Consider the following 12,333-nt stretch of genomic DNA (forward strand, 5'->3'; position numbering starts at 1 on the left):
CTGGAGGTTTCTTCTGTTCTTTTATTTGGGATGCATTTGTTTGTTTCCTCATTCTGCCTCTCCCTTTGTGTTTGTTTCTATGTATTAGGCAGATCACCTACGTCTCTCAGTATTTGCTAAGTAACCTTATGAAGTATGTGTTCTTTGTAGTTGAATTGCTCAGTCTCCCCAATCCCCTGGGCATGTGTTCCAGAGGTGTCCCTTGTGTTGTGAATGTTCTACTGTTATAGTTGAGCCTTGATTGCTTTTGGTTTGTGACTGGGTGAGATTGACTGCCCTGCTGAGTAGCTGGAAGGATTTGTAATGCCCGCAGTGGATGAGCTGCTGTGCGAGGGCTGACCCCTCAGCGGAGGCTTTGCCCTGTGGGCTCTTGTGCTTATTGAGAATTTTCTTTGGGTGTGTCACTTGTAGGTTAAACAAGGTAATGCTCTGGTTTGGTCTGAAGCTGGCCTCAGGGTGTGTTGATTCTTGTGTCTCTTGGGGGGGGGGATGACGACAACGACGACTCTTGTGCAGGGCATTTTCAGAATAAAAAAACCAACAAGCACAACAAAAAAACCAAGTACACTCACCATGTTTCCCCAAAAATAAGACCGGATCTTATATTAATTTTTGATCCACAAGATGCATTTTATTCACTTATTCCTATACAAAAATCTATATTTACTCAAATATAGTCATGTCTGGCTGACGATCTTAACTGGGGCTTATTTTGGTAGGGCTTATATTACAAGCACCCTGAAAATCATGCTAGGGCCTATTTTCCGGTTAGGTTTTATTTTCGGGGTAACATGGTATAAACAACCAACAACCAACACTCAACACAAACAAAAACATAAAAAAAATACAAAAAGCAAAACAAAACAAAAAAACAAAACAAAAAATAACAACAACAAAAACAATACAGAAAGAGTGCGAGCTCTAAGTAACAGTAGTTCGAGTCCCGGCCTGAGCTGAGCTGCCGCTGAGATGCCAACAGGTGGCAGGATGGCTCAGCTAAATAAAAAAACAATACAGAAAAACAGAAAAAAGAAGGAAAAGTAGAGCATGGAAAAGAAAAAAGAAGAGAAAGAAAAAAAAGGAGGAAAAATATATCTAAAAATGATAATAAAATAAAAAACTGTGCCAGTTTTGGCTTAAGCTACCAGCTATCTCTGGGTTATCCTCTGCTGTAGAAAATCTCTGCTGCTTGTGGAAGCAGATCTGGCTACCTGGCGCCCAGAGTGCCCCTGGCAATGCATTTCTAGGTGGGAGGGGCTATGGGGTATGGTTGTTAGTTTTTACCAAGTCAGTGCAGTTTTCTTTTTGCCTGCACAAATGTGCACTGAGAGCACCACAGCTAGCCACCAGGAGGTGGGCTTCTTCTCTGTGAGCAGGTCACTTGGGTCTTAGGGTGCTTCTTCCATTGGGAGATGTGGAGGGTGTGAGATTTCTGAGCTTCTGAAAGCCCAGTGCTGCCTCTGCAACCCGCTGCTAACACCTGTGTGTGTCTCAGCAGCTCTAATTGCCCTGCTGGGTGCTGCCCAGAAAAGGTGGGGGCTGGGTAGGCAGGTGCCCTTGTCCTCCTGGCTAGCCCAGTAGTGTCACACTCATGGAAGCCTCTTCTCTGGGCCCCAGTTGGCAAAGTAATTTTTCCAGTTTTTGAGGGCCACACTTCTGTAATCGGACACTACTTCCATTTCTAGGACCTGCTCAAAACTGGAAGCGTGGGAGTGGGGAGAGCTCTGGGAGGGTGGGGGCAGTCCAGGTACTCTGCTTTTAACATTTCCTGCCTGACTGTGAGAGCCGCAGTTCTTAGCTAAAGGGCCCTGCCTCGAATGCTGGGCACCGCTGTCCTGTATGCTGATCTCTCTGCGGGACTGTGGGGCACAGGGAGAGAGTCCACAGCCTGGCTGTTGTGATTTCTGGTGTGCCCCCTGGGGCCCCGCATCTTCGCAGCTGCAGGCCGCGGGCGGCATCTCCCACTTGCCCTTTCTTCTTCCCCCGCTCTCCCCGTTTGCCCACCTTCAGGTAATCCTCATGTATGTCTCTTAGCTGTTCTGTGTGATGAGCAGAGAGTCCTTTGATGGATAATAGGTGTTCAATTTGTGGTAACTTCCAGGGGAGATTTCAAGAGGCCTCCCTCACGCTGCCATTTCTATGACATCAAGGTAAAAGCTTTTACCTACAGTGAATTGTTTTACAGTATTTGTGGATCGGTAGTGAGATGGACAGGACTGCTAGGGAACGGGCAAGTGTTTAAGGCCTGAAGGTAAAACATGTCTAGGAAACATGCTGTAGCTCAGCGGTTGTGTTCGCCGTTAGAGTGGGTGAATCCTTAAAAGACTGGACCTTAGGGGGATTATTATTTTTCCTTTATCCAATTAAAATAGTGTCGTGGGAGGACAGAACTGAAAAGAAAAGACATTTTATACCACATTAGGACATTGTTGTACTCAGCAAATGTTATAAATGCTAAGTACCTTGTGGTTTGGAGGAAGTAAATTTGGATTAGAGCCCAGAATAACATAAGACATTTTACAGGTGCTCAACAAATAGTTGTTAATTTGACCAGGCCAAATCTGATAAATACTTTCAAAAGTAGATATTGTCACCTCTCCCCTTCCAGGGAAACAGAACTCAGGGCCCCGTGTCTGGGCTCGAGCTGGTCAGAGCACACATGTATGTCTCCGGGCTACCACCTTTCCAGTGGGCTGGGGACCACGAGCCAAATCCTCTCTCTGGAGGAGCTCTGGTTTCACCGTGAACCCTGGAGAAAATATATCACCCATTTTGTTGCTTGTCCCTGGTTGTTGGAGTGCATTGCTCGGTGGAAGGTGGAGTCCTGGTAGTCTGGCTTTATAGAGCGTATAGGCGTGAATAGGCGATGGAGAATCAAAGACAGAAAGCCAATGGCCTCCATTACCCTGAAGGGCCTTGGTCGTGATCCTCCAGTAAGACACTGTTCTCCCTGGGGACACAGTGCCAGTGAGCCTGTCTGTTCTGGGTAGGTAAGCTGAAAATCTGCCTGGATGGCTCGTGCCCCCTGTGATACCTTAGTGCTGCCTTAGGGACATTGGTAGCCCTGCCCATGTATGAGATTGGTAGAGATAGAAGTTGTAGTTGCTGCGAAAGGGTTGTTTTAGATGCAGAAGGTGGTGAGTTGTCCTAAGTACGTTTTGTTGGGGGTGAGATGGGTGGGCCAGTTGATTTGTATGTGGGAGGTGTAGTTCCCGTTAAAAGGCTCTTGTACTGAAGGGCACTGTGGGCAGTGGGTAGCTAGGTAGGTGAACTCTGCCCTACACAACAGGAGAAAGCCAGGGAATCCGTAAGTTAACAGGTGACTGGATAGTCCTGGGAGATTAAGTTCTTGTTGATGACAAAGGTGGGTTGGCCAGTGTGCCAGAGGGTGGGGACAGGTATGTGGGCAGAGTGCCTCTTTTGAGAGGGCACTACCCACCTCCTGGACACTGCTGTGGCCTTGTGAAGGGCAGGGTAGAGATGTAAACCAGTGGGACTGACTCAAGGGTGGGAGAGGGTGCAGGAGCCCCTCAGGCTGTCCAGCTTGTCTTTGACCTGTGCACAGATGTCCTAAGGATAGTGTTTCTACATTGTTACAATAAGTCTCAGTTTAAAATAAGCAGGGTGCAAGCTGGTGTCATTGTGGCCTGTGTGTGTAGCATTTCCTGACCAAATGTGGTTGCTGAGCTCACAGAGCAGAGCTCTCCTGAGTTCTGCTTGCCAGGAATGCTTAGAGCCTCGGTATGTGCCTGTGGTCCACGCCAGGTATCTGGTTGGGGATGGCCAGGGATGAGTGGCCTTGAGGTTTGGTGTGGGATCGTGTCCTTCGAGCAGGCCTCCGTGCTGCCTTTGGTTCTCTAGTTTCCCTTTGCTGCCAGGTGCTGAGGGAAGATTGGCTCCACTATGGTGCTGGGATTTCAAAGTTGTCCAGCCCCAGTAGTACTTACTGCTGGGGCATCCAGGATGGCTAAGATTGGGGGGCTGAATGATGGTACCGCCGGTAGAGTGCTGGCCTTTTATTTTAGGAGGTTAGTTAGTCATGACAGAAAAGTGGGGAATAGAGTACCTGGACAAGATAGGGGCTCATACTCAGTAGTATTAGTATTAGTATTAATATTAATATGAGTAGCAGTAGCAGTAGAGGCTTATACTCAGTAGTAGCAGTAGTAGTAATAGTACTCTTCAGTAGTAATAATAGCAGCAGTAGTAGTGGTTCATACTCAGTGGTAGTAAAAGTTGAAGTTTCAGTAGGGGCTCATACTTGGTGGTACTGTTGATGGTAACATCAGCAGCACTATTAGTATAGCAATAATAATAAGTACCTGAAAAATGTGTATCAGGAACTACTGTAAGCACTTTGCATGTAGTAGTAGTTTATTTCTTTGGCCAACTCAAACGAGATGGAAAGTAGTATTAATATTATCATCCCCATCTTAGAAAAGAGGGCACACAGTAACACGTAGTTACATATTGTGCTCAGGGTCACTCAAAGCATAAAGGACAGATTCGAGATTCCACCTTAGGCACTCTGACTTAAGAGCCTGACCATCTCAATGAGTGATATCTTGGCCTGTGTCTTCAGGGTCTTAGGCACATGCATCTTGAACTTGGACCAGGAATGATAAGTAAGATGCTAAGAACTCCCTGGAGCAGGAAGATAGATTGGGGATTGTAAATTGGGGTAGAGTCCAGGTCGCCACATCCCCTGGGCCCTGGAAGTGGCATTGGTGTTGACATTAGCAGCAGCAGCATAGTGTATTCAGGTGGACCAGGAGACTTACAGAAAGCCACCTTCACTCATTACTATTGCCAAGTGGCTACAGTTGTGGCTACCCTGGTGACCTAAGTTCTTGAACATCCATTCACATGCTTAAGACACGATTCCAGATTGGCTCTTTGAGACAGACCAGTGAGAGGCAGTGGTTTTGCATGGGACTCAGATGACCTGGGCAGAGGCCAAGTTCTCTATGTTGTTACTTAGCCAGAGCACCTGGGTCCCTGCTGAGAGCTGGTATCTCTGTGAAGCTTGGAGTGGATGTGCATGAGGTCAACAAGAATGAGCAACCCAGGTCAGTCACTCGTGTGGGGGGCAGGTCCCGATGTCTGAACACACGTTCCCATTCTCAGGGTGTGCACCAGGTCTGGGGTGTTATGGTGACAGCTAGGTGTAACCAGACAGTGCTATTGGCAGACACATAAGATGTGAAATGGAAGTGGGCTTTCTCCCAGGAGGGCGCTTGCTTGCTTGTTCTGTGTTCAGGTCAATATCTTGGTGGTTTATGGTATAAAATTAGACAATGGCCTAGATTCCCTGGATGAGCATGGTGACTAGCATACAATGCTCATTCTATTGGATTGTCGGAAGTCATGACGCGTTTTTGCAATGAAAAACAGAAAAAATACATCATGACTTTTCCGACCGCCCAATAACTTTGTGTCTTTAAGATAGTAACTGGCGTAATTCCTAGTCCTGATGCAGTGAGGTTCAGGGACTTCCAAGGGTCATTAGGGCTCAATGGAAGTAAACCTAGAATTTTTTTCCCCGGCTGCCGAAAGAAGCCTGAAATCCAACACAAATACTCTTGTTTTCCTAGACTTGGCTCGTTGACACTGCTATTTTGGAAAAGTTAGAGAGAAATTATTTTTTAAGGTAAAACTAGTAAGGATCTGTTATATTTCAAAATAATTTGAGGTGCTTTTTTGGGTTTTCAGTGATTTAAACTAGCCACTGAGTTAGATGGGATGAAGTGAGTTTAGTGACTGGACAGCTTCGCATTTTGTGATCTTATACCTGTGCTTATTGGTCTTTGTATTTCAGTTAGTGGAAGATCTGAACTCAACCCAGGATTTTCTAAAAAGCTCAGGTTCTTGAACTATTCATGATTTCCAAGCAAATCATGACATATTACCAACCAAAGCGTGGGCAGAGGGCCTTCCCGGGCACTGCTGGCAGCACCAGCTGGAAGAGACAGGGTGACACCAGTCTAGGGCAAGGCTTTTGAGGTTGACATTTCAAAGTAGTGAAAACCTCTGTCCTGTGAGAATTGAGGAATGATTGTAATGCTGGGAGAAACAAGTACCAGGCTGGTGATGAATGCGGCACTCATGCAGGCCAACATTAATTAGAAGGGAACAGCCAGTGCGTTCCCAGCACGCCTGGCGCCTGTGTGCACCTCCACAGGGACTGTGGGGGAAGGGGTGGAGCAAGTCCCTGCCTTCCCAGAGCCCTCAGGCTGGAGAGGAAGAGCCTACATACTCTTAAAGGGCCACACATTGACAGAGGCCACCTTCCCAGCCATGGGGCCTTTTCTTTAAGAGATGAGTTCTCTGCCTGCTGGTGCGTTAGTGGGCCTGTGTGGGTTCTCATCGAGCCCGTGTGGGTTCTCCAGGCCCCTTCTCCTGAGAGGGGAAGAGTGGACTGGGGTTAGGTCCTATTCCAGTGACCATTAGAAATGGCCCAGGTGGCTGCCGGCCTTGTCCAGCGACTTGGCCTTTGTCTGAGGCCACTTTTAGTGATTGTCTTTGGTCCATAGGGAGGCTGTAGGGAGGCAAAAGTTGGTGTAAATCTTCATGTTGGAACTCAGCTGATGAACAAGAAGTAAACAGACAAAACTCTCTGAACAGAGTTTGTGCCTTGATGTAGGGCTGATGCCTAGAGAGCTGTACTGGGCCTTTGCATTTATTTCCCATCTCTTTCTTCCAAGTGCCCCTCACCTCCGCTCAGCTCAGGAGGCTGAGGAGTGGCTGCTGAAGAAACTGGGCTGGGAGCAACCACTGAGGACTACACAGCCAAGGAGAGCTGGAGGCAGCCGCCAGAAAAGTACAGGAGACCTGTAGAGCAGAACTGCTGGTTCTCAGCACGATCTAGATGAGTGTAGTAATAACGACAGTGGTGACTCTTGAGTCATCTACAAGGGCAATGCTTCTCAGTCCATGTTCTTTAAGAAGTTAAGGAATTAGGTGACTCTTTAAAAGGATTGCATCCATAATGGTTAAAATTTAAAAAAAAGTCTGCTTAGAAGTGAAACTTCTAATTACTGTCTAGAAAAGTTGGCTTTTAGGTAGGAATGACGTCTGTCTAGATTTCTTGTTCTGCCATGATCTCCCGTAAATAGCAGGGAGCTTCCAAACCCTTTGTGAAACCAGCCTCTGCCATTAAGAATAGAGTAGGTTTCTTCCCAGAACTTCTGTATAATAAAAGTGATCATAGCTTAAGCTTATTTTCATGCTGGTGTCTTCTGAGCACTTTTTGCTGTCATAGCTCATTTAACTGTTCCAGGACGCGAGACAAGGCAGGTGTTTCCAAGGATAAGAATGTGACAGGCTTAGGATCATGTGGCTTACAAGTGGCACACCTGGTTTCTGAAACAAAACGTTTTAATTCCTACTTGGCATTCTGTCCTGATGCTCTCTTTCCTGCCACAGGCCCTCACTGACTGGTCAGAGAGCCAAGAGTAGGTGTTTTTTTTTCTATCAACAGTTCTGTGCTCCTCTGTCAACTGCAGTGTTTCTTTTTTTTTCTTTATGTTTTTAAGAACATTTCAAAAATACAAAAATAGACTAGGATTGAAGGGTAGCAGAATATGTCACCCCAGAATATGCATCTTTGGTATAAAGATTATTTTGAGCTGATTATTTTTGAGACACAGCAGACACAGGGGAAGCTCTGAAAACAGAGTAGAAGTTAACCCTTCTGTAAGGGACATTTACGTTTATAAAGGAAATCCTCATTTGTAAGTGTCCCCCTCTCTGTACCAAGAGAAGGATGGCTTTAAATCACTAGAGAATCTTATCAATGTAGAGGTCTTTAAGAAGACTTAAATCTGCACAACAAACCCTACCCTTTAACCTGCTTTTTCTACTAACCCAATAGTTTGTAGGGTGGAGTGGCCATTTGTCAGAGAGGGGCAAGTTTTGGTGTCTATTTGCTTTTTCCTCTTGGGGAAGAAAAATACTTTCCCTAAGTCTTATTCAGGAGGTAAGCCCAGTGACTCCCAACTCATTGGTGTAGGACTTTGATTTTTGCCTTGGGTTGTAGCAAGCACCTGCAACGTATGGCTGATTGAAAACCACTGATGACATTTTTTAGCTTGGCTTCTGACATGCTTAATTTTTGACTCCAAGGAGGCAGTACTTCTGGGCACATCCCAACTTTTAGGGGGTAATGACATATCAAAGCAACACCCTTTGGGGCTGAGAGTCTGGGAACTTTTCAAGCCTGGTTCCTTTAATAGTTCAATAAAACTATAAAACTTCCTTTTTAATATTTCAAAAGAAGCTAGACTCTGTTCTCTTGACCTACGGACATGTTGAATTTGAGTTGGGAAAGATTGGAGGGTTCTCTCTTCTGACCTGTTTGCCAATATCACATTTCGTAAAGGCTCTCAAAGCAGAAGGAGGTGGCAAGAATGTGCCTCCCTTAAATTCTTGACTTTCTTTTGGGCTGGGAAGTTGAAAGTACAGAGGAAATGGGCTATTTATATGTAAGCAAATTCCTTACCCTTCTTTTGCCACCTTTTTCCTTATTCATCTTATGCCAAGGCTCATTTGATATTTTTCCAAATGCATTCTGAAGCTCTGGTTGTACTATTTAGTGAGCATCCACAGTGTACCAAGCACAATGTACGAAAGCTTTATTGTCTTTGAACTTACAAGTTTTGGCTTAAGGTTAAAACTACTATCTGCTGGTCATAAAGAAAAAAGTAATTCAATTTTTTCTTTTTATTTATTTATTTATTTATTTAATTTATTTTTTATAAGCTGAGCCATCCTGCCACCTGTTGGCAGCTCAGCAGCTGCTCAGCTCGGGCTAGGAATCGAACCGCTGTTGCTCAGAGCTCAAACTCTTGAGCGAGCTCTTAACCAACTGAGCCACTCGGCCGGCCCTCAAATTTTTTCTTTTAGATTAGTGATAAATGTAGCACTTGATCATAATGCCTTTTTTATATGCTAATAATTCAGACATTTTTTTTTTCTTTTAGGAAGGCATCAAAGTAATCCAGCCCTTATTTTTGGGAAAGATTATTAGTTATTTTGAAAACTATGATTCCACTGATTCTGTGACTCTGCACGAAGCCTACGCCTATGCCACAGTGCTGACTGTTTGCACACTTATTTTGGCCTTACTGCACCACCTATACTTCTATCACGTTCAGTGTGCTGGGATGAGGTTAAGAGTAGCCATGTGCCATATGATTTACCGGAAGGTAAGTGTCATTTGATATCAAAATGGGCACCTCAGAAGCATTTTGGGAAAACTCTACGTTAATACCTAAAAGTTTTATACCTAAAAGTTTTATAAATAGAACTATTTAAACCTTACTAGAGAAGTTGCTATTTGCATCAGGCTAATTTTTTTTTTAATTTAAACAAACTTTACCAATATATAATGAGTTTTCTATTGAGATCAAGTCAGGACTGCCTTTGATAACATTTGGCCACAGGCTGTTGCAAAATATTAAATTTGTATTGGAATCTAATTAAAACATAAGTATTAAAAAATAACTATCAAATTGATTTAGACATGAAAAATTTTCAGTGTTATCATGCCTGAATTTCATAGGTATATTTATAGAAGTTTTGTTGTTCCTTAAAATCTTAATTTACATCAAAGTTGTATTTAAAAGTGAACTTCAGTGAGATTTGATCTATAAAATTAAATCTAGGAGAAAGGATTGTATTTGAGAAAGGGAATGATGATAATTTTTAAATGAACCATTTAATTATGTTCAATATAATTTTGTTAACTAAAGGAAAATATTGGGTTTTCAGAAAAGTCATGACGTATTTTTTCTATGTTTTTCGTTGCAAATATGCATCATGACTTTTCCGATAGCCCAATATAAATGGAAGCCAAATACAGATTCACTCACTATATCCTATAGTTATGGTTATTTTTAATAGTATTAAAAAATTGGATAGTTTGTATAAAGCTTTAAATTTTACATTGTTTTTAGTAATTTTAGAGAGAATTTATGGTTTCATCTATTTTATGTTGCTTTTCATTCAAGTTATACAGTATTTCCTTTTCCTTTAGTGTACATGATAGCAGTTGCAGTGATAAGACCGATTTGATATTTGTTTTCATATTGAGAAATGCCATACAATTATCTCATATTTTACCCTGGTCATAACTATTATAAGAAGAGTAAGGATTTCAGGTGTTTTTACAAAGGAGTTGCCACATGTATATCAGTGTCAGGAACTGAAGAGCTCTTTATAAACTTGATCCTGGATATCTCTTTGCCTTGGGCTGTTTGTTTTAAAAAAACCCAAAAAACCCTCATTTAACTGTATTGTATACTTGAAATTTGCTAAAAGAGTAGATCTTAACTGTTCCCAACACACACACATACACACACACACACACACACACACACACACACAACTATATGAAGAGATGGATATGTTAATTAGCTTGACTATAGTAATCATTTCCTAATGTATATGTATATCAAAATACCATGTTATATACCTTAAATATATACAGTTTTTGATAAAATTCTCATTGAAAGATAAAACCCAACACTTTAAGTATCATTTCTTTTAACTAGTTGATACTTATATAGAACATCTGTTTCTTGTGAATATATATATATATATATTTTTACAAAAGGCTAGATGGTCTTCTCCACATCTTCCTTTGAGCAGAGTTTTATTAATCTTGGAATTGTGTGAATCCTGGAGGTCTGGCATCTCACTGTCTGGTAGGCTACAATTTGTAAGCCTTATTTCCTCTTCTGTGACATGGTAGCAATGCCTGTACTCTCAGTCAGTGAATCTTTGTTGTCTTCCTCCTTATCATCATCATCGTTTTTGTTATTCTGTTGCACTCCCTTCTGCCATTTAGGAGAAGAATACTCAGAGTTCTCTATAAATTAGCTACATTTTGTATTTCTAGATCATGTTTATCTCCCGTAAATAAATTGAAAATTTCGCTAGCACTCCACTCTGAAATCCTTCAACACGGAAGTCAGGTTTGAGGTGACAGTTCAGACAAAGCTCTTTGTAGTTCAAGTGAGTTGTTGTCCACCTGTTTTCTTCCTCTTCTCACCAACGCTTTGGAACGTTGCCTTTGGGAAATATGATCTGACTTGGCACTTGTAAACATCTCCCAAAGGTATTAATTTGCCACTTGATTAGCCTGAAAGAATTGATCCTTTATGAAGTCAAGAATTGCTTGGGTTAAACCATAGGTGTAACCTGAAATCCCAGAAATGTGGGAAAGACAGATTTCCTCATGCACTGCCTTGTATCTAGAATCCTGCTGAGGTGAAGAAATAAGATACTTCTTCATCACAGGTGGGCTGATTCCTTAGGGCAAAAGCTGGCGCCGCAGTGCAGTTCTGAATGTCCTCTCTGTGAACATTTGCAGTTTATGCTCAGGCTCCACCTCCTAATTTGCTGTCCTGGGAGAAAATCAGGTTGGGTATTATAAATGGAATGGCGGCTAAGCTCAGAGTTGTATATTGAATGACCTTGTGGGATGTATCATACATAAAAATGATTTGTCATTTGTTTACCTTTGCACAGCTTTGGTAAAATTACTTTTGGATTTTAATCTTCTTCTTTTTTTTAATTGTGGTAAAATATGCATAAAGTAAAGCTTACCATTTTAACTTTTTTTAAGTGTGCCATTCAGTGGCATTGAGGACATTAACGTTGTTGTGCAGCCCTTACCACTATGCATCTCCAGAGCTTTTTCCGTCTTGAAACTCTGTACCCATTAAACAACAACTGCCTGGTCCCTGGTTGCCTCTCTCCATAAGCATCACCTTTCCACTTCCTGTGTTTATGAATTTGCTTACTCTGGGTATCTCATATAAGTGGAATCACATGTTATATTTGTCATTTTGTATCTGGCTTATGAGGTCCGACAATTAAGTTTGCGAACTCATCCTAGAAAAAGTGCCGCATACCTCATTGCTAAATATCACTGTGGTCACTTTTGAAATACTCCCCTTGGGAAGCTATGCACCGACACTAGCACCTAGTCCACCCTTCAAAGAAATTTTGGAGGTCTTTTTCTGGAATGGCCATCAGAGCTGTCGTCATATTACCCTTGATGTCCTGAATGTCATCAAAATGTCTTCCCTTCAATATTTCCTTTATCTTTCGGTAAAGAAAAAAGTCATTGGGAGCCAGATCAAGCAGGTAGGGAGGGTGTTCCAATACAGTTATTTGTTTACTGGCTTAAAACTCCCTCACAGGTGCATGTCATGATGCAAGAGCCACGAATTGTTGGCAAAAAGTTCAGGTTGTTTTTGTCTTAACTTTTTCATGTAGCCTTTTTACTTCCAAATAGTAAACTTGCTAAACTGTGTGTCCAGTTGG

General features: G+C 42.6%; 1 protein-coding gene across 1 annotated transcript in view; it reads left to right on the top strand.

Annotated features, from left to right (window-relative positions):
* The window catches only part of ABCC4 (ATP binding cassette subfamily C member 4 (PEL blood group)), a 289,286-nt gene that overhangs the window by 61,643 nt on the left and 215,310 nt on the right, over window positions 1–12,333 (top strand). Inside the window, exon 4 of the mRNA XM_019663851.1 lies at window positions 8,982–9,206. Within this exon, the coding sequence (XP_019519396.1) occupies window positions 8,982–9,206 (225 nt within the window). The remainder of the gene's footprint in view (window positions 1–8,981; window positions 9,207–12,333) is intronic.

Source organism: Hipposideros armiger, unplaced genomic scaffold (assembly GCF_001890085.2).
Source record: "Hipposideros armiger isolate ML-2016 unplaced genomic scaffold, ASM189008v1 scaffold_407, whole genome shotgun sequence".
Classification (NCBI taxonomy): domain Eukaryota; kingdom Metazoa; phylum Chordata; class Mammalia; order Chiroptera; family Hipposideridae; genus Hipposideros; species Hipposideros armiger.